At 36.0% G+C, this 22,952-nt stretch overlaps 1 protein-coding gene across 1 annotated transcript in view; it reads right to left on the reverse strand.

Moving 5' to 3' along the window:
• EPYC (epiphycan) overlaps window positions 1-19,022 on the reverse strand; it is a 42,766-nt gene extending 23,744 nt beyond the window's left edge. The window contains exons 1-2 of the mRNA XM_072655551.1: window positions 18,817-19,022; window positions 12,496-12,669 (exon numbers count right to left, since the gene is read on the reverse strand). Of these exons, the coding sequence (XP_072511652.1) occupies window positions 12,496-12,660 (165 nt within the window). The 5' untranslated portion in view covers window positions 12,661-12,669; window positions 18,817-19,022. The remainder of the gene's footprint in view (window positions 1-12,495; window positions 12,670-18,816) is intronic.
• Window positions 19,023-22,952: the final 3,930 nt, after the last annotated feature.

The raw sequence follows: 22,952 nt of genomic DNA on the forward strand, positions 1-22,952 counted from the left end.
ATCTAGGGGCAGTAAGAAGGTACAGAGTGTGGAGCTCAGAATGGGGAGTTCTTTCTGAGTTCAAATCGAGCCTCAGACACTTACTAGCTTTATGACCTTAGGTAAATCATTAAAATTTTTTGCCCCAATTTCTTCATCTGCAAAACAAGCCAAAGGAAATAGAAAACCACTCTAGTATCTTTGCCAAGAAAACCCCAAATGGCATAATGAAGAGTTAGACATGACTGAAAATGAAAAGTCATGATTGGGAAGCTACGACCATAGCCAAGGCAATTGATACAATGAAGGCATGTAATAGGGTGATAGAAATGAGAACAGAGAGCAGTGGACTGTATGAGACATAATAATGTGGCAAGCAGGGTATAATTTGATAACTGATTTGAGATGAAATATGAGGGAAAGAGTCAAAGAAAACCCTGTGGTTTTGAATATGAGAAAATAAGCAATTAATGATACCACTGAGAGAAACTGGAAGTCAGAATCAGGAGCTGATTTGAAAAGAACAAAATAATTATCTATGCTTTGAATATGTTACATTCAATAGATCCAGGGAAGGAACAGCTATAAAAATTCTGTAGGTAGTTGGAGGAAACAGGAAAGGTTAAAACTGAAGATATAGATTAAGAAACACAATGGAAGTAAGCGATGTTACCAAGGAAGGGAGTCTTAACAGATAAGAGAACTCAGGATAGAGCTTTGGGAATGCTCACTTACAGGATTCAAAAACTGAAAGAGACAAAATTTTTCAAGGGGGAGAAATAGAAGAAGACCAGATTATGTAAGTACTGTGAACTTAAGAGAGAAGAAAATATTCAGGACTAGGGAGAGACATAACATCCAGTGTGGCATAGAGGTTAATGGGGTTCAAGAGCCGAGAAGTGAGCCATCAGATTTAGTGATCAAAAGGTAACTGGTAGCTTTCAAGAGAACAGTTTCAGCTGAGTGGTAGAGATGGAAGCCAGATGTCAAGAGAGTGGTGACTGATAGATTGGAAAGGAAGTCAAAGTACCAAGTGTAAGCAACATTTTCCAGATGTTTGACCATGACTTGGAGGAGAGAGGGCTGCAAAATGGGAGCAAAAAGAAGACAGATTTTTATTTTCCAAGCTATGAGATAGTAGAGCATGTTTATGGAATGATGGGGAGGCAGAGAAACATGAGGCATATTGTTGATGCCAGTTCCTGCAAAAGGTGAGAGGGGATGATACTGAAGGTCCAAGCAGCAAAGAACATGGATGACACTTCCTCAGAATTAGAAGGGAAGGAGGAGAAAATGGGTGAGGATGCTGAAAAATATGGAAGATTAATGGATTTTGAGAAAGTTCATCTCAGTTGACCACAATCTTCTCAGTGAAGAGTAAACTAAGTTAAACCCCACCAGTGAAGGTTGGCACCTGCCCTATAACTTGTATTCCTGATTACAAGTCTAGCTTCTCAACCATGTTGCCTCTTAGATATATATCTAGATACTGATGATATAGGTTTCAATAATATATATATGTATATATATATTGTATGTATATTATATATACATGTATATATATTGTATGTATATTATATATACATGTATATATATTGTATGTATATTATATATACATATATATAAAGTATAGAAAATAATATAGTACCTCTCTGTTTTTATTTCTCTCTGCCTTCTCTCATCCATCTCTCTCCTCAATAAAATAGAATTAGCCAAATTAAGATAATGATAGCAAGAATATCTTAGGAATAAGAGGAGATTCAAAAACCTAATTGATGAAAGGTATGCACAGCTCATTCATATCCAGGCATCATTGATCTCAAAATGGTATGAACAGGAAACTGTTAAAAAAAAATGACTTCTAAACTAGTGTGCTCCTTAGCTGGAACAAGTTCATCATCCCACAATGGAAGCTCATGAATGTCTAGGTTGATGGTCCAGAGCTCTCCCTGTCAGTGAGGGATTGATTTCATGTAGACCATTAGAAGCTTATAACTCCAGGAGTCTGGAGTTTGGTCCACGTTTATTCATCCCTTTCTTCGTGGTTCTATTATCCCCGCTGACTACATTCATCTCACTGTGTTACACACTTCATCGCCCCTTCCTTTCTTAGAAGAGAGCAACAGTCCTTGACAAAAGGAAAAGATACAGATAGATGGAAGGTAGCTGCTTCTTCAAAAGAAAGACAGATTGATGAATGGAGAGAGAGAAAGAGAGAGAGAGAGACAGACAGATAGACAGACACAGACAGACACAGACAGACAAGAGAGAGACAGAGAGAGAGAGAGAGAGAGAGAGAGAGAGAGAGAGAGAGAGAGAGAGAGAGAGAGAGAGAGAGAGAGAGAGAGACTGATATGTGCCTAAATAGACAAAAATGCTAGGTGAATAGATAGATAAATGATAGAGAAGATAGAGAGGTAATATCTACACATACAGATAAATGATCGCTAGACAGTGCATACAATAAACAGATGACCCGTAATTGGATAGATAGATTAAATAATAGAGGAGCCAGATAGATGATTTCTACATTGTTCTTGTTCAGGAGTTTTCTTGGCAAAGATATTGGAACAGTTTGCTATTTCCTTCTTGCCACAGCTAGTAAGAGACAGAAATAAAAACAAAGAGACTGAGGCAGAGAGAGTCAGAGACAGAGAGACAGACAGGACAGAGACAGAGAGACAGAGACAGAGACAGAGACAGGAGACTGGTAAAATCTATACATCCCTTCTTATAGTCATATTTTTAAATATGTAAGAAAATATATAGGACTAAAAAGGAAACCAATTATATTGAAATTAAATTATCAATTAAAAAACAAATTCACAGATATCAGGTTAAGAATGAGACAGGCAGAGAAATGCAGAGAAACACTGGAATAGACAGAGTCAGAGATATAGAGATAGAGATTTTTTTAAAAAAAGAATTATAGTGTTAAAACTAATTTTATAGATTTGTTTCTGAGCTATAGAAGAGTAAACAAGAAAAAACTAAATTATCTAGAATTCAAAATATGTTAACTTGCTTTTTTGTAGCTGCTGAAATTTGAAAGCACAAATTCATTATCACTTTAAAAATAGTAAATCTGAATTTTTCTACCTTTATTCCTTTGATAAGGTTATAACTTGAAAGTGAATTCTCTAGGAAAGACATATGATTAGATGAATTCAGGACTGTATGCAAGTCTGTTCCTCTTTAGTCTCATTTTTTGGGGAACCTCAATATTTTTCCCATATCCTTTTGGTTATTTTTTTTCTCTTTCACTTATTATTATTGTCTCAGGGTGGCAACATTCCATTTAAAATTATCCGATAAATGTTCCGATTGAGTTACTTCTCAGCTTACTGGGGGCTCTACTTAAAACCATGCCCTCAAGCTTTAGAGAAAACATGGCTTCAACTTTTTGGCTCCCACAGAGTTTATCATACAGTTCAGATAGAACAATGTCAATCAACATTGTTTATCAGCCCCGACAAGGAATTTTGGAATGGTATTCAATATCACCATATAGGGTTTCCTAAGCATGAAGGATCATATTATGATCTTGGTTGACTTTATTTTCTCAAACCAGATGGTCTATTAGGGCATCATCATTGATTTAAATTGCATATAGGGCTATAGAGACAGACATATATGTGTATATAATATACTATATATACACACATATATATGCATATGCATACACACATATGTATGCGTTATAGTTGCTGCTGCACACTGATGGCATAGGGTAGACCCGTAAAATTCCCTGGTGTTGCTGTGAATCTTTTTCCATAACCCTCGTTGCTCTCACAACAAAGATTTTCTTTGGCACTGCTAGTGGAATGATTCACTTGCTAGAATCCAAATACACTAAACTTAAGCTTGTAGTCCCTAGAGATCGGCACAATAAATCACCTATATTATTAATTTAAGATTTACAAAGTGCCTCCATTGACAGTTGCAATAATCCTATGAAATGGATGTTAAAGAGATCTTCACCTTCATTTCTGTAGATGTCATTTGAATTCACAATTCCCATATATGTTTTCTCCCCCATTGGAATATGAACTCTTTGAGGCAGGGACCATCTTATCTTTCTATGTCTATATTTCCATTTAAATATTGCATTTCTATATATGTGATATATATATATATATACACACACATTCCCAGATACTAGGATAGTGCTCTGCGCAAAGTAAGCTTACTTAATGAATCCTTCCTTCCTTCCTTCCTTCCTTCCTTCCTTCCTTCCTTCCTTCCTTCCTTCCTTCCTTCCTTCCTTCCTTCCATTCCTTCCTTCCTTCCTTCCTTCCTTCCTTCCTTCCTTCCTTCCTTCCTTCCTTCCTTCCTTCCTTCCTTCCTTCCTTCTTTCCTCTCTCTTTCTCTCCATCTCTCCCACTCTCCTTTCCTTTTCTGAGTTCTTTTCATGGATGGGTTAATTTAGATGGCCCTTTGAACTTAGGGCCCTTTGAATTCTCGAAAACTGTTATTCTGATCCTGTGATTCTGTGAAATTCCTTATTTTTTTTCCAGAAAGGTGAAGGGGTGACCCTATTAGAGTTCATTATTTGGTAGTTGCTTTTAAAAATTACTCATAAAAATGGGGGGTGGGGTTACAACTAGGTAGTACAGTGAATAGAGCACTTGGTTTGGAATCAGGAAGACCTGAGTTCAAAAAGGCCTAAGACACTAACTAGCGGTGTGACTCTGGGCAAGTCACTGTTTGCCTCAGCTTCCTCACCTGTACAATAAACTGGAGAAGGAAATGGCAAACCACTTCAGTATCTTTGCGATGAAAACCCTAAATGGAGTCACAAAAAGACACAACTGATGCAACTCAAGAGCAACTGCATAATCCATCACACTATTTCTGTGTGTTTGTGTGTGTGTGTGTGTGTGTGAAGTTAAAGTTGGTAAAATGAGGTGAAGATGAGGTGAAATGAGCTATATCTGACCACAAAGTAAATTTATGAGATAAATTACAAAGTCCTAGATTTTTATATATAAATAATGTTATTAAAGTAATGAAAATAAAAATAACCTTGGAAGAAAGAGGGTTAGGATGGATATATACACACATTTTATGTCTACATTATAATATACACAGAACATGTATTTATGTACATATTTCTGCAGTAACTTTAGATAACTGGACTGATAGTGTTAAATATATGCATATTTCCATACACACAGATATATTCACATATATGCATATATAAATTAGATAGATGGTTTGTTGAATGGACAGATAAAGTAGATAGATGGATGGATGGATGGATGAATAGATAGCTAGACAAATAAATAGGTAGATAGATATATGATAAAGAGATCCAGAAGAACATAATGGAGGTAGAAAGTTTGCCTCAAGTCAGAAAGGCCTGAATTCAAGCTGTGACTCTGATATGTACTGGCTAAGTGACCCTAAGCAAGTCATGTAACTTCTGACTGTCCAGGGGCAACTATCTGACACCATTAGCTGTAGCAAGGTGTTGATCTGCATTTGTAGAGGGACATCTCTATAATAACAGCCAGCATTTCTATAACACTTTTAAACTGGGAAAGTGCTTCACATTATGCAGCCTTACAACAACCTTGGAAGGTAAGCACTGTTATTATTACTACCTCCATTTTACAGATAAAGAAACTGAGACCCAGAGAGGTAAATGACTCACCTAAGGTCACATGAACAGTAGGCTTCAGAGTTAAGATTTGAAACTAGGAGCTCTGACTTCATCATCACTTCTCTTTTCCCTCTCCCACACTGCCTCCTTGGTAGTACACCTTTAATTTATTTTTCAATATAATAGATCAGAATTTTAGTGCTTAAAAAGGGACCTTGGGAATTATCCAGTTTAATTCCCCTCATTTTTCAGAGGAAGGAACTAACCCAAAGTCACACAGAGAATAAATGGTAGAGTCAGGATTTGAACTCAACTCCAGGAGTCAGAATCTTTTTAATGTTTTAAGTTGCAGTCTGGTGCTGGTTGTAAATTAAAGTCGAAAGCTGTTGGCCTAAAGCTGCTGCTCTTCCTGGCATGCTGAAGGTAGGGATGGAGGGATAGGGACTTTGACCTGTCTTATCATTACATAATTGGGCATTCCTGGAGGAGGAAGCTCCCTCTACCATTGCAGGTTGGCACCCACTCTGCAACTTACTGTCTCAGAGTATTGCCTGGAGCAACTCACAGTCTCAGTGTGTTGCCTAGAGCACTGAAAAACAAAGTGACTCCCTGGGGTCAGACAGATGGTATATGTCAGAGATCAGTCTGGAACGTAGGTCTCACCGTGTCCAAGACTGGCTCTCTATCCATTATTCCAGTGCTCCGAATGTGTTTGTGTTTTGTTCATGTTTTTGTTTAAGTTAAACCTATCGGCATTAAGCCATTTAGGAGAATGAAATCCTACTGAACCCTAGCCTCTGTCCTCATCTGCACGTTAAGTGATTCCGATTAGTTATCTAAAGGAATGTGGACACAGTCACATGGCAATGCAAGCTGGATCTCATTTTCTGGTTTGTCTTGGAAACAGTTGAAGTTAAAAAAAATGCATTTGGCAAAGTCTGTAAGAACTTCTCTGGATCCAGACAAAGGGGTGTTCAATGTCTATTCAAGTCACGATATCCTAGGATTATCTTACCTTGCTTATCTGACCATCTCCAAGAGCAGCAGGCAGTCAAAAATGAGTTCTTGCTTATTATGCCAATTACGGAAACTGTGATTTTAATTAATTGTCTCAAGGGACAGGCATGGGATAGTGAAAAGAGAAAATGGAGTTGGAGTAAAAAGACAGTTCTTCCTCTGGCTCCCACGTTTACTAGCCGTGTCCTCAATTTTCCTTGGGCTGTGAGTCTGTTCATTTTGCAAAGTCCCAGTAGAATGTAAACTTCTCTTTTTCTTTCTTTCCTTCTTTCTTTCCTTCCTCTTTTCTTTCTTTCTTTCCTCCTTTCTCTCTTTTTTCCTTTCTCACCAAGTAAAGCTCCTGGCACACAGTAGGCGGCTTAAATTAAATCATGCTATTTGTTAGCTGTGGTCAAGTCACTCATTTCTTTCCTCACATGGGAAAATAGGAGAACAACATTATCTTTCTTACCAAGTTGTCAGAAAAGTGTAGAAAGGGATACTTTAAAGACTGCATGGTGATATGAATCTGTAAGTGATTGAAAAAGCATTTATCCAGTGCTTACTCTGTGCAAAGCACTCTGGTGATCTATGAGAAAATCAATACCTTCCCTGCTTTCAAAAACATATTCTGATGGGGAAGAAAACAGACATGGGAAGTTTCTGCATCAAGTTATGTGATCTCTTATGAGGATAAAGCAGGGTGAGGGGAGGAGGGAAGTAATAATAAATTTGGGTGATGCCAAGGAGAAAACACATTAAAAAGATAATTATCATGAATGGCTATTTATTCAATTTTATATGAAATTAGGTAACCTATTGGTAAATCTTGGTGGCATAGTGCATAAATCAAAGGATTTGGATTCAAGGGAGACCTGAGTTCATATCCTGCCTCAGATAGTGACCCTAGGCAAGTAACTTAATTTCGCTATACCTGCTTTCTTATCTGTAAAATGGGAATCGTAACAATATTTACCTCCCTGGGTTTTTGTCAGGATTAAATGATAAAAAACTTACATAAAATGTTTGGCAAACTTTAAAGTGTTTTATGCTATTAGTCATTATTAATTCAAAGTGTATGTTGTCTTGTGATAGAAAGCAAGCTCCTCAAGGGTGGGGACTGTTATATTTATATTTTTGCATCCCCACCACCTAGCACAATGTCTGGCACATAGGAGACATTTTATAAGTGCATACTGGCTGATCGACCAATTGAATATTTAAACAAATTTCCGCTAGATTCTGTAGTATACTACATAGTGTTATACCTAGAGTCAGGGACACCTGAGTTCATCTCCTGCCTCAGACATTTATTTGATATATGACCCTGGGTAAGTCACTCAATTTTCATCTGTCTTATTTTCCTCATCTATAAGATAGGCAATAATGGTACATTTCACAGATTTGTTATGAGGCCCAAATGACATAATTGTGTGTGTGTGTGTGTGTGTGTGTGTGAATCACCTTGTAAAGTACTCTGTATCACTATCAGCATTCACCTTTAACATGGTAACATTCTACAAAATATTTTTATTCTATTTTAGATTTTTTTCTTAAAGAGGATAAACTTGTTTTTTTTTTAATAAAGAATACAAAAGAGTTAAAATTTTAAGGAAAAATAACATGTAAAAGAAATTAGGTAGAAACACATAATTAAATACCATCTGCGCAATTCTTCCTCTCCTGACTGAATGTTTTTCTCTCTTTAATGAGTAGACATAGTGGGAGTTTATTCTTCATCTTGAAAATAATATCTCAACCAGCTGGACTATGAATTGGGATTATTTCCCCAGAAATGGTGCCTTGTATAATATATTTAAAACATATGCTTATGTGCTGGTTCACGTAAAATGTGAACTCACATTTTGCCACTTATTAGCTGTGGACAAGCCTCACAATTTCTCTGCAACACAGTGTCTTCATCTCAAAAATGGGAATGATATACTCCCAACCTAAAAGGATCATTGTAGGAAAAGGCACATGTAAATCAGAAAGTGTGATGGAAATGTGATCTATCATTTTTTTAAAATGCCATTGTCGGGTACTCCTAACAGGAGTGAAAATTAAGCAACACGAGAAGAGAAACACATATGATGAATTGTCACCAATGTATTTTATGAAATATGAATGTCAAATTTGCCAGAATTCCAAATGCAAGCTTGAGCATATCAGAAGCATTAGGGTCAACATTGACTGAGTCAATGGATCATCTCGTTAAATTAACTAAGAAGATTCTGTAGTCCTGATAATTTCTATTGAAAATTTCAATCAGTCAAAGGCATTAAACTAAAGGATTCCATGTCATATATTCTATGTCCTTTATAAAACTTTAACATGATCAGAACCAGTTATTACTCTAGAGTCTGTAACCCAAGGGGAGAGAAAAGTCTCTGAAAGGGAATCACTAAGAAGAGGCTTTGTTTTCTCCCCGCCCCTTGACCAGATGACAACCTTGTGAGCTTCATAGGGTCAGAGGATTTGGCCTTCTCATGAGCAGGCTAACACTATCCCAGGAACAGGTGCGTCCATTGGTCACCAAAAACAAAATAGAGACGATGAGAAGAGGCAGCTTCAGGACTTCCCATGTGGCCCAGAAGAAAGCTGCATCATACCTAAGAAGATCTCCATAGTGTCCCTTGAAGACAGTAAATGGCTTTCTGGCCATCAAGAGCCGTGAGTTAACCCTTTGCTACATGTTATTCTAATCTTGAACACATTTTGCCATGAGCTCCATATATACTGAAGGAGATTATGTTCCAGAATTTGGGGAAACTGTTTTGTACTTGTTGCCCTTCCCAATCACCTTAGAGATAGCCTATTCTAAAAGTCTGATTGACTGATGTCAACTGAAAAACGGAAGAGTGGGTTGGGTGGAATGAGATCAGTTGGGTCTCATGAACTGTGGTATTAGAAAACCACTCCCTCCCTCCCAATCCTTCAGGATCCCCTAGAACCTTGAGAAGGGATAACCTTAAATTTGGGAATCAATCAAAAAGGGAGTCAGCATAGTAGCTCCAGAGCATGTGCTTTTCATGTGTTTATTGTTTATTTATTTATTATATTATTATTATATATTATTGCTTATTAATATTATTATTATTGGTGAGGCAATCAGGGTTAAGTGACTTGCTTAGGGTCACACAGCTAGTAAGTATAAAATGTCTTAGGTCAGATTTGAATTCCAGGTCTGGTGCTCTATCAACTGCACCACTTAACTGACCTTTCTTTGCTTTTTCAATAATGCAGTACTAGATTTTAAATAGTAGCACTAATTAAGGTCCTTTATGCGTTGTGATTTGAGGAATTCCTTTCCCCCAAATATCATATCCACTGGTGATTTAAATTCAATCCTTAGAAATTAAGTCTTTTGGAACACCATTTTATTCCTAGGTTAGCTCTTCAAAATTAGGAGTCAGAAGTAGCATATTATTAATTTTACAATACCTATATGAAAGGTTAAATAAACAGGTGATTTTATTTTTAAAAAGGAATAGGTAATTTCGTGGATATTAAGACTGCAAATGGCTTAATTTTAGCTTTTAATGGATTTCCAATTTATGCTTTTAAGAATATTGTTTGCTTTTCATTATTTTTGCATATAATGACAAATGTACTAGAATGTTAAAAAGACAGATGGAATCTTAGGGATCACATATACCAACTTCCTCATTTTAAAGATAAAGCCTAGAGAAGGGATATGGTTTGTCCAAGGCAGAAGAGTGGCAAGATATTGGCCAAACTACTCTTCCCACATTAACTTTAACCATGCCTTCCACACTTGCTTCCTGAATGGCACATGGAAAGAGCTTCATGGTGGGTACCATGCTAAGCAAGCATCCTTGGTATACTTATTTGGTGAGCAGAATGTTTTGGCTAAGCAGATATGGAACTTATAATTAATCACAATATCTCAATTACTTTATGTTCCTAATTTTCTCCTTTGACTTTAATTCTCTTAACAGCATTGGTAGGAGGATGAACTTCATGTCCCATAAAATCAACAGATCTGAAGATAAACTCATTATCTTCCCCATCCTCAAGACTTCCCCCTTCCTAATATTTTTATTACTGCCAAGGGCACCATCATCCTCCCAGGAATCCAGGCTTGCATTTTTGACTCCACTCAATTTCACCCCCTATCCAATCTGTTGTACTATGGAATCTGTCTTTATAACAGCTTTTAAATATGCCCCCTTCTCTCCTCTAGCACTGCCACCTAGTGCAGGCATTCATTACCTCATGCCTGTATTATTGCAAAAGTAGGCACTTAGGAAATTGATGCGCAATGCAGGAATTGTGACTTGTCCAGGGTCAGAAACCAGTTACACTCTGAAGACTCTCCATCCATTGCACCACACTACTCTGCAAGCTCCTTGATGAACATAAATATGAGTCCCCAAATTAGCGTATAGGTGATGGCCTGTCACAAAATTCCGCTTAATATAATTACGGACACAGAACTTTGCATTTTTGCTCAAGGAGAGTGGTTTTATATACTTTGCTCTAAGAAGAGGATTTCAGGGCTTCTAGGGTGCCGTAGTGCATACAGTGTTGAGCCTGGAGTTAGGAAGACTCCTCTTCCTGAGTTTAAATCTGGTCTCAGACACTTACTAGCTGTGTGACTCTGGTCAAATTACTTAATCCTGTTTGCCTCAGTTTTCTTCATCTGTAAAATGAACTGGAGAAGGAAATTGCAAAATCACTCCAGTATCTCTGGCAAGAAAACCTCAAATGGGGATGGCAAAAAATCAGACACAACTGAAAATTACTGAACAACTACAAAAAAAGAAGAGGATTATTATTTAGTTTTGCAATTCCATTTAATTTACTTTTATGAAAACTATGTGTGAGTTATATATCCTCCTATCTGAGTAAATGGAGTCAGAGAAATTATTGTCTTTTGGCTATTTAAAAAACATCCAGTCTCATTATTAAATGGCTCTATTTGCATCATATAATAGTCTCTAATGGCCTTGCTGTCTAAATTATAGTATATCAGAGCACATTAATTCTTTAAGATAGTTTCTAGTGCATTAAACCACCAATATTGTCTCTGGCATCTGCTTTTTCTCTAATGTCTCTTTATGTCACATCTTCCACCTTTCATTTTTTTTTCTCTTCTCTCATTTGGTTCCACATACATTCTCTCTCCTCTACTCATGTTACTTGTCCCTGAAAACTTCAGACAATCTTTATTTCAACTAGAAATAGAATTTAGTGGTTTAAGTAAAAATGCAGAGGTAAGAATGCAGATGGCATTCACCTACCTAACGAGGAAAATTTGGGGGAATGAGAAACTAAATGACTTTTACCTGTGTGACTCTAGCCGAGGTACTCCTTCTCTGTGGGTCTCTATTTCCCTAAAATGATGCAGTTGAGTTAGATGAACTTTGAGACTTAGGGATGATCTGGAGCTAGTTAGAGTTAACTCAGGACAGACAATGATTAAATATATAATATGGATATTTACACCCTAGAAATCAGCTAATGCTAGAAATCATGGCTTAATTCATTGTTTTCTTGATATTCTGTAATTAGGAAAATGATGGGGAAAATATTAATAATTCAGGATCAAATTAAAGATATGTTACCTTTTTTTGACACCTGGTTGTTAAATATCTACCAGCCTCCCCTAGCTGAAGTCCCTTCAAGCTCAAAATTTATTATTCAAAGAAAATTGCCCTAATTTTCCCTTGAAAGTGTGAATAATATACAACTGTAGGAAGAAGCGACAGAGATAAAACTATCAGATTATTCCAATACAAAGAGAACATGGTAAATCCAAATGATCCTATTATGAAGAGAATATCTATAATCATGGTTAATTCAAAAATTTAGATAAACTCCTCTGAGCCAATTCATTTCCTACCCAGAAATGCCTTAAAAGATTCTATAGTGGGGGAATGGTCCATTACCTCAGAATGATCAATACGTAGGTTTTCATAGTTGTAGAAATTATCCAGGTCGTCCAATGCCACATCGTAAGTTTCAGAGTCAAAGTTTATGGACTCTAGAGTAGGAGCAGCCAAGGCAGCATCAAAGACAAAGAGTCCCAGGAAAATTCTTGCTAAAGTTTTCATTCTTCAACCCTGGGTAAAGTATTTTTTAAAAATATGAATGACATGAATGAATACATACTTGAAAATAAGTTGTGAAATTCCTGGTTTACAAAATATGAATGCCAAGTGAAGAAATGTCCTAAGCTGGTAGCATTTTTATTCACAGGTCATTAACAGCAAAAATAGCATCGTTGGTGGGACAATTTCTCACCTGCATGCCTTTGTACAGACTGTGCCCCCATTCCCAGAATAAACTCTTTCAATTTTACTTCTTACAATGCTTAGCTTCTTTCAAAGTTCAGCTCAGGTGTAACCTTTTGCAGGAAGCTTTTTCTGATTTCTCCAGTCATTGTATTTTCTTCTTTCAGAATGTTCCATATTTTAATTTACTTGTCCATTCAGTCATTTATTTATCTAAGTACTTATTTATTTATTCATTTGCTCACTCATTCATCTATTTATTTATTTCATTTCTGCATTCATTCTTTCATTTACTTATCTCTTTATTTATTTGTCCACTCAGTCATTTGCTTTATTTATACATTCATTCTTTCATTTGTTTGTTTGCTTATTGTATCCCCTAACAGAATATAAACTCATGCAGGTCAGGGACTGCTTTGTTTTTGTATTCTTGGGAGCAAGTTCCTTCCATGTAGTAATTCCTTAATAAATGTTTATTGAATTGGATTGAATAGGAATCATATGATAATATTTTTTCAGAGTATCTTTGCTACCAGATGTTTGGACCCAGTAAGACACATAGAATCATAAATGTTGAAGATGGTCCTTTTGAAGTCATATCATCTGATACCTAGATGAAGCATGAATTCGTTCCATTTGACTAGCATTGATTAAATATCTAGCATGAATGGCAAAGTGGATATCAAACAATCCATCTAGATACAGGAAGACCTGAGTTCAAATCTAGTGTCAGACACTTACTTGCTATGTGATCCTGGACAAGTCATTTAATCTCTGATGGCTTCAATTTACTTATCTGAAAAATGGGGTAGCTAGGTGGTACAGTGGATAGAGTGCTGAGCCTGGAGTCAGGAAGACTCATCTTTCTGAGTTCAAATCAGCCTCAGACACACACACACACACACACACACACACACACACACACACTTAGCCGTGTGACCCTGGCATGTCGCTTAACCCTTTTTGCCTCAGTTTTCTCATCTGTCAAATGAGCTGGAGAAGAAAATGACAAAACACTCCTGCATCTCTATCAAGAATATTGCAAATGGAGTCACAAAGAGGTGGACCTGAATGAAAGCATTGACCATCTCCACCACCAACAACAATAAAATGAAAATAACACCTAACATCCAGGAGTTTTGTGAAGATAAAATGATAAAAAAAATTTAAAGAGAAAGTGAGGTAATATTTCTAAAGTATTTTACAAATCTTGCAATGTTTTATAGCTTTAATCAATTTATTGAAAGAGATGATTGATTAGGCATCTGCGATGGTGACTTCACCTTCTATACCTGCTTCAATGATGATAGAATTGATCTGTTTAGCAATTTCAGGATTGTGCAAATCAATGAGATGTTGTGATTTCTCATCTTAGGAATGCTAGCTTGTTTCTGATACTCTACCTTTTATGCACCAGATATTGTGATAGAAGCTGAAGATACAAAATTAAAAAATACATGCTACTCTCTGGGAATGTGTGTGTGTGTGTGTGTGTGTGTGTGTGTGTGTGTGTGTGTAGGGATGGGAGAGAGAATAGAGAGATCTAACACTAAACAGATAAATATATCAACAAAGTAAGCAATCATCAATGGATAATTATTAAGTAAGTACCTATTTTGTGCCAGGCATTTTGCTAGGCACTGATGGTAGAAAGACCAAAATGAAATAGCCCTTGCTTTAAAATCTGAGCAGACGTCCTGTGTGTATGTAGAGAAATACAGAATAAATATATAGGGTATATTCCCAAGGTAATTAAATACAATTTGATTAGGGAGCAAGGGTACCAGCAGTTAGGGGATGAGGAAAAATCTCTTTATAGACAGTAGTCTGCACCCTAGGGAGAGATGCTATGAGCTCGAGGTAAGGAGGGAGTGCATTCCAGGCATGGAGGATAATCAATGCAAAGATATTATAAATGAAAAAAAATTTTGATGGGGGCAATACTAGAAAGTCTTCATGTATAAGGGGGCAGTTGAGTTGAGGACTGAAGTCAGCTAGAACTCCTAAGAGGAAGAAATGAAGAAAGAGAGCATCCAAGGAATGGAAATAATGCTTGAAAGTCGTTGGAGTGGGAAATGGAATGTCATTTATGTAATCAAAAACCATTTAGCTTCAGCTCAATCACTTACAATTATGTGGACCTCAATGGTTCCTAAGGCAGCTAATTTTTTAGGAGGTGAGAGAGCTTTCATTGTTAGGAAGTTCTTTCAAACCACCCCTAATTTCTTCAATTGCCAGTTCATAGTTAACATTTTTGTAAACTGCTACATATGCTATCTCATGTGACATTCACAACAACCCTGAGAGGTAGGTATTGTTATTACCCCTATTTTTACAGGTGAAACAAAGTGACTTGCCCAGGGTCATACACCTAGTATCTGAGTCAGAATTTGAACTCAGATCTCCCTCCCCTCTAAACCCAAGACTCTATCCACTACATTAAACTTCCTACAAAGGTGACTGATCCTTATGGGATATAGTTTCAAATCATCTCACTCTCCTGGTCTTCCTTTTTCAGAATATTGTCCTTCTTAAAATGTATCGCCTAGAACAATACTCCAGAAATGATCTGAAAACCCTAAAATATAAAGAGACATTCAGCTCCCTTTCTTTAAACACTGTGCACAACGGGAAAGTCTCTGCGGTCCATTTAACCTTTTAACATTGATTACATTCCACTAAAATCTTTGGTCTTTTCCATATGAACTGATATCTAGGCACATTTGTACCATTTTATTTTTTTCATTATTTTAAAACTGAAAATAAGGCTTTAATTGCATAAATATGTTTGCATACAAATTAATATTTATTGAATTGAATTTCCATATATTAAAATGAGCACATCACTCTGATCCATCTTGGTTTGTCTGTGTGTGTGTGTGTGTGTGTGTGTGTGTGTGTGTGTGTGCATTTCAGTTATTTCTTTCAACAAACAAGCTATCCGCCCCCCTGAGCTCTGCATCACAGGATACTAGCTGGAAGAAATCTTAGAGGTCAACAAATCCATTTTCTCATTTTACCTAGGAGAAAACTGAGGCAAAGAGAGTTTAAGGGACTCAGTATCAGAAAAGCCTAGCTTTAAAGCTAGAAGAGGCCACTGAGTCTAAAGTACTCACTTTACAGATAAGGAAACAGATACACAAAGCTTAAATAACTTATGACTAGAGTGGATAGAGCATTCGCCCTAGAGTCAGGAGGATCTGAGTTCAAATCCAGCCTCAGACACTTACTAGCTGTGTGACTCTGGGCAAGTCACTTTACTCTGTCTTCCCACCCCCCAAGAAAAATTAGGACCAAGGGATCCTAGTTTTAGAGTCTTCAAGGTATCTTAAGTTCCTTGAACATAATCCCCTCATTTTACGAAGTAGAAAATAAGTGACAAATGACTATTAAGAGTCAGAGGGAGTATTTGAACTTAGGTTATCCTAATTTCAACCTTAGCACTCCATTCATGGTACATAGCACAACCGTAGAAAGTTCGCCATCTATAGTTAAGCTTCCAACATCTAAAAAACCTGGAGGTTTTTATGAGAGATAGTAAAACTGAACCTGTTTCACAGATGAGGAAATTAGATACTTAAAGGCTGTGACTGTCACAGGCGGCTTATTACGATATTTAACTGCGTAACTCTAATTTATGCTTTTACGTCATTTAACATGTCACAAAATCACAGATTTAAAGCTGGAAGGGACCTTAGAAGTCATTTAATGCAAGTGACCTTCTTTTACAGATGGAGAAACTAAAGTTCATAGAGGTCAAGTGAGTTGTCCAAGGTCATGCAGGCAATTAATGATAAATCCAGGATTGCAACTCAGGTACTTAGATTCCAAATTCACCACACTTTCCACTGACCCAATTTTCAGGAAATAGATTGAAAAAGTTTCTTAAGCAGATCAAGGGTGAAGAGAAAAACTATTATGCTTTTTGGCTTTGGAGTGCAGTGTTCTATCTGAACTTTGATAGAAATTCAAGGTTTGTATTTTTCCATTTCACAGTAAAAAGGTAGCATACGTTTCCAAAAGTCATACCTGGCAATGTTCCCATGAAAAAACATGAGATTAGGGCTAACATTTCAAAAATAAATCCCTTCCACAAAGAAAAGCACTGTATCACTATCATTATTAATGTATTTTTTTTTTGGCTAATCACCATCTTATCTCCTTCTCTATTTTAGGACCCTGCTGTTTCAAAACATACCATCATTAAGAAAAAAGCTACGTATTTGAAATTCTGTGTTTAGGTTAGTCTTTCCAATGCAAAAGACATATATCTACATAAGTGTGCACATTTGTGTGTGTGTATATATATATATATATATATATATACATATATATATATGTATATATATATATATTAGAGACAGAGAGACAGATACATACATACATATACATATAGTATATATGTATATTTCTTGAGCCTCAATGTGATGCAAATATTAATTTCACTTCTCAAGGACAGAGCATTCAGAACTGATCAGAGGCAATTTTACCATGTATAATGTCATACTCCACATTGAATTTCATTTATTAAAAGAAAGCAATCAGAGAAATATCTTTCTAGATGGTTTCAACAATATGCATTTTGATTCATTATTTTCTCAATTCCATTTAAAATAAACATTGCCTGTGGCAGTTAATGGACATACACAAACACATAAAATGGAATCCATGAGTCAATGCTCTTTCCAAGTTTGAATGCACAGACAGATATACTGACCTTCAGAAGGCCTTGAAAGAAGGTCTTTATGAAGTTGTTTTAAGCAGAGGGATATGAAATTCCTCTGGGAATGGGGAGCAGTACAAGGGACTCATTTTTCAACCCTCCTATGCTTTCTTCAAACAAACTTTTTTTTTTCTTGCTGGATAAATCAAGAATCTGTTTCCTTTTCCTTTGCTGGAGGTGTTAGTAGAATACATTGATTCCCAAACTGGATTTGAAGTTTGAACACGAAGTCTCATTTGAGCAACATGATTTCATTTGCAAATTCCTTACAAATACGTTCTACCATATTAAAATGGGAGCCATTGCACCATGGCCCCCACCATTGTTTTACCTGATTCCTGACTTGAAATACACATATCTGTAAATTTCAGGCAGCAGTTTTATTAGCTAGTGAAAATGTCCCCTTGCTAGTACTTAATTATTTTTGTTTCTCTCACTTTATATTTTATGGTCTGTGTTCCTGTCAAGAGTGCACATGGATTCAGTTCAGGGTTGGCTTGGATTTTGGCTCACTTCCTAAGGGGGTCAACAATAAGGCATTGTGTACGACTCTTTAGAAATCTGCTAAGAATCACCTTCCCCTCTCAAATTTATTTTTAGTGCTATTTGTAAAATTTATTTCTTTCAATATTTCTGTTAATTACCTCAATTAGAAATTTGTAAATTGTCTTATTCCTTAAGAAATGTCTGATATATTTGTTTTCACATTTTCTTAAACTTTCAAAGTTTCCAAAATGCATAGAGCTTAGTAAAAGAATTCTCAGCATACCATTGTACTTCAAAAATTAAAAAGTCTAAAACCTAACAGAACAACAATAAAAACATCTTGTATTCCCATTGACACTATATTTTTTCCCCTCCCTTCCACCTCACTCCTTAGAAATTCTCTAATCAATAGGTATCAGTCACAGTTGTCAATATCTACAAAGAATATGGTAAAAACCTGGATACTGGCTTCTTCTAAGATATATTGGAACCTACTCTACTTATACTGGCATCTGGTATTTCTGGAAGATGAAATATGTTGTCATGCATTATATATATGAATGTGTATATTTCTATGCAAAGTCATGCCTTAGAAATATCCAAGAAAAACATAAAGCCACTAATAATATTAAACTACATCAATCAACCAGTGAGCTTCCTGGTATTTGAAAATAAATAGAATGAAGAATGTTGTCATCTTAAGGAAAAAAAGAAAACACACACAAATAAGACACTAACCAAAGAGGAAAGCAAGTTCAAAAACTTACCTTTGGCTCTGTCTCTCTGAAATGGCATGAAGCGACTGAGGATACAAAGCCAGTGGTATTTGCCCTTGACCAATGGAAGTGAATTTTGGGTCTGTGGGAGGTGAAAGTTGTAACACTCAATTTGTTGTTTGAGTAAGCTAAACCTGAGAAGAGCTTTCCCAAGTGTTTAAAACCCACTGAATTAGCTTATCATCTGCAACTAAGATAGTCAATATCGAATAGTTTGTCCTTTTAAAAATAGTTTGTTAAAATCCCTAACTTCCAGAGTGTCATTTAAAAATGAAGTAGTTTTTTTTTTAATCTTAGATAGCACTTATAACAAATTAAACAATAAAAATCACTTAACGTATTTATTAAAGTTTTTCAAATAAGCATTTAGGAATATTTCTTACATAAAAATATTTTAATGTCACATATATTTATCAGTGGTTGTCTTTCTTTTTAGTTTTTACATATAATGAATCAAAATTAATGAATTTAATTTAAAATTAATGAATTAAAATGTATGTGAGCAAAATTAAGGTTTATCAGGAATTATTAAACCTTTATTCAAGATTTGCTTGATAAAAAAGGATGAGTTGTCTCATATGCATTATTTTGACATCATAAGTGATTTTAAAATATAAATGCTTTATTTGATATTTTAAATTTGCTTTCCATAAATAAAGCACAGAACTGACAATTATGGTATAAATTTGATCTCTGAATGGATGGTCTTTAGAGTTATTTTTTCTAATTTTTATGAACACAAACCAGGAAATTTTAATTCCCTAACATCTTCCAGCATGAAAGATTTCCTTCTTGAATTTTAATAGCTAACAGTGATTATGGACTAATTATTATTAATAACAATAACACTATACCCTTAAATAGTATTCTAAGACTTATAAATTCTATATCAGTATAACATAATATATTTAGAGCAAGAAGAGTCACTGAGAGATCAGGTGATTTGCCCATGGTTACCTAGGTAGGCTTGAGAGATCCAACTTGAACCGAGTTCTCTGATTCAAAAGTTAGTTCACTTTTTCCAAATCACCAAGTGTAACCTTATGACAGTTTGATGTGGTCTTTGTTATATGTTCTGATTTGTTTGGTTGTTTAAATATTCAATAAGCTTGATTTCTGCCTATATATAAAGGAATATGTCCTCTCATAAAATGCTGATTTACTGTATGTAGTCTGGCAAACAGACTAAATTTAGCATCTAAGAACTTGGGTTGAAATATTTATTTACCACCTATGTAATCTCAGGCACATCCCTTCCCTCAAGGAGCTCTTAGTCTACTGGGGAAGACCACCTACAAAAAATTATATACAAATAAGATATAGACAGGAATAATTCAAGGTCTTCTCAATGACATTAAACATTCAAGAGGAAAGGAAGAGGCTTTTTATAGGAGATGTCATTTCACCTTGACTTGGTTTGTATGAATATGGATAAATCACTTTTCAGTGCTGCAAGACTATGAGCGCCGATGCAAGACACCCTCTGGACACATTTCCTAATATGCATTCACATTTAATTCTAGGCAGTCTCAGATCTTTAAGAATAATCATGAAGTGCTAGAGTTTATATTCATGTTGCTTCTGAGCCCCCACCAGTATGTTACCTATCAACAATCAACCAATTGACAATATTACCTTTTAGAAAAACTGTTTGCTATAAGAACCCTGTATGTAAAACACCCCCATCCAATTGGATTTGTATTTTCTCTTTGAACAAACAAGTGAGGTCAAGGTCAAAGTACAAAGGTAGATACACATAAGTATAAAATAAGTGAGATAAAGGGATACATCGAAACCCCTTATACTTGGAGCCTTTTTATGTGCTAAGGCTGCTTTTATGTAATTTTCACCAAGTTTCCTTTAAGTTCCCTGTTGGGTAGGGAGCTCAGCTGGGCTGTAAGGGTGTATGTTTCTTTTGAGTTATAATCAGAACTTATTATGGAATCTTTCTGAGTCTCAATTCAACAACTACTGAGTCATCAGTTTTTTTGAATCCACAACCTGTTTGAGAATTTTTGTTATCACATAATATCAGTCCTTTAGTCTTATGTGACCAGAATCAGGGTTTCCATGTTTGCACATGATCCTTTGGACTGATAACAGGCAGGGAATATCTTTACATGTGTCAAGGACTAAAAGAACATCTATTGTAAATTCCATGACATCGAAAAGGTTCAAGTCTGTATGCACAGACAGAATATCCTCCTTCTTGAGTTTCCTATGCCAGCAAAATCATAGACCAATCATCTTTTAATTGTTCTCCTTGTGTAAAATTTTTCCATTACTAGAATAGTCATTCTCTACACAGCTACCAAACTGATATTCCTAAACTTAGCTGATGAGGATTTAAGTCCCATTTCTGAATATAATTATATGATCTTGAACAAGTCTTTCAGCATCTTTTAGTAGCCCTGGGTAACTCCAACATTGTAAATTACTATTTAATTCCTGATATGAATCCTCAGCACTCTTCTCCCCACTCACGCTAATGAGGTCATAAGTGCAAGTTTTTAAATGCACAAGACATTTTCCTAAACACTGTGGGAGAAAGTAAAGATGAATATAGCACTTCTTGCAACTTCAAGACTCTTCCAACTTGGTAGGTGAATTTAGACAAATGTACTGTTAAGAGAAACAAAATACTGTGAGAGTTCAGAAGTGGAAACTATCAACTCAACAGTTATTGCCAGTAAGGAGTTAAACTGGTGACCAGGTGAAGAAGGGCTTCAAAGAGCCACAAGAGAATTTGGAGACAGATAAGGATAGTAGTCTGAACTACTATAATGGGGAAGGGACAGTGGTAGGAGCTATAGAATTTTGGGTCATAGTATCAGAGTTAGAAATTACCTAATCCAAACTTTTTGATATAGATAGGAGGATATTACATACTGGAGAAGTTTGGTGACTCCCTTAAGGTCACATGGGAAGAACTAATGTGGGTAGCACCATAGAGTTTATCACAGAAAACTACAAAATCCAGAAGAAAGTAAACGAGCCAACAATTCTGTCATATAAAATAAGCACACATGAGAACAACAAATTAAATAAGTCGAGAGTTCTGGGTTATTGAGAAGAGGAGGGGGTAATCATCAGTGTCCACTTTGAGCTCTAGTGAACTAGTGAACTGAGCTCTGGGCCTGGAGTCAGGAGGATCTGAGTTTAAATTTGACTTTAGAAGCATATTAGCTGTGTGACTATGGGTCAGTCACTTCACCTCTATCTGCCAATTTTGTGATAATATCACCAGCCTTCCAGGATTGTTGTGAGGATAAGATGAGCTGATTTTTTTAATTGAATTATTTTATTTGTTTTCAGTGTTCGACAATCACTTCCATATATCTTAGATTTTTTTCCCACTCCCCTTCATTCACCCTTCCCTTTCCACTCCCTTCTTGGGACAGTATATAATCTTATATGGGTTCTATATGAACATTCCTATTAAATGCATGTTGCATAGAAGAATTAAAATGAGTGGAGGAAACCATAAAACAAAACTAAACTAAATATAATACAAAAGAAAATGGTCTGTTTCTATCTGCAATCCAGTTCCACAGTTCTTTCTCTGGATGTGGAAGGCGTTTGGCCTCAAGAGTCCACTGGAAATGGAGTACTAGGTCTACCAGAAAAGTTCCTGGCACACTGTGGTTGTTGCTGTGTACAAGGTGCTCCTTGTTCTCCTCCTTTCACTCAGCATCAGTTCATATGACTCTTTCCAGGCTTCTCTGGTCTTCCTGTTCATTGTTTCTCACAGTGCAATAGTATTCCATTACATTTATGTACCAAAACTTGTTCAATCATTCTCCAATTAATGGGCATTTCCTTGATTTCCAGTTTTTTGGTCACCACAAAGAGAGCTGCTATAAATATTTTTGTACATGTAGAACCCTTTCCAATTTCTATGGTCTCTTTGGGATAGAGTTCCAGAAATGATATTGTTGGGTCAAAGTGTATGCACATTTTTGTAGTCCTTTGGGCATAGTTCCAAATTGTTCTCCAGAGTGGTTCGATCAGCTCACAGCTCCACCAAAAATGAATTAGTATTCCAACTCTCCCACATCTTCTCTAACATTTATCATCTTCCTGTTTTTTCATGGTAGCCAATCTGATAGGTGTGATGTGGTACCTTA

Source organism: Notamacropus eugenii, chromosome 3 (assembly GCF_028372415.1).
Source record: "Notamacropus eugenii isolate mMacEug1 chromosome 3, mMacEug1.pri_v2, whole genome shotgun sequence".
NCBI lineage: Eukaryota > Metazoa > Chordata > Mammalia > Diprotodontia > Macropodidae > Notamacropus > Notamacropus eugenii.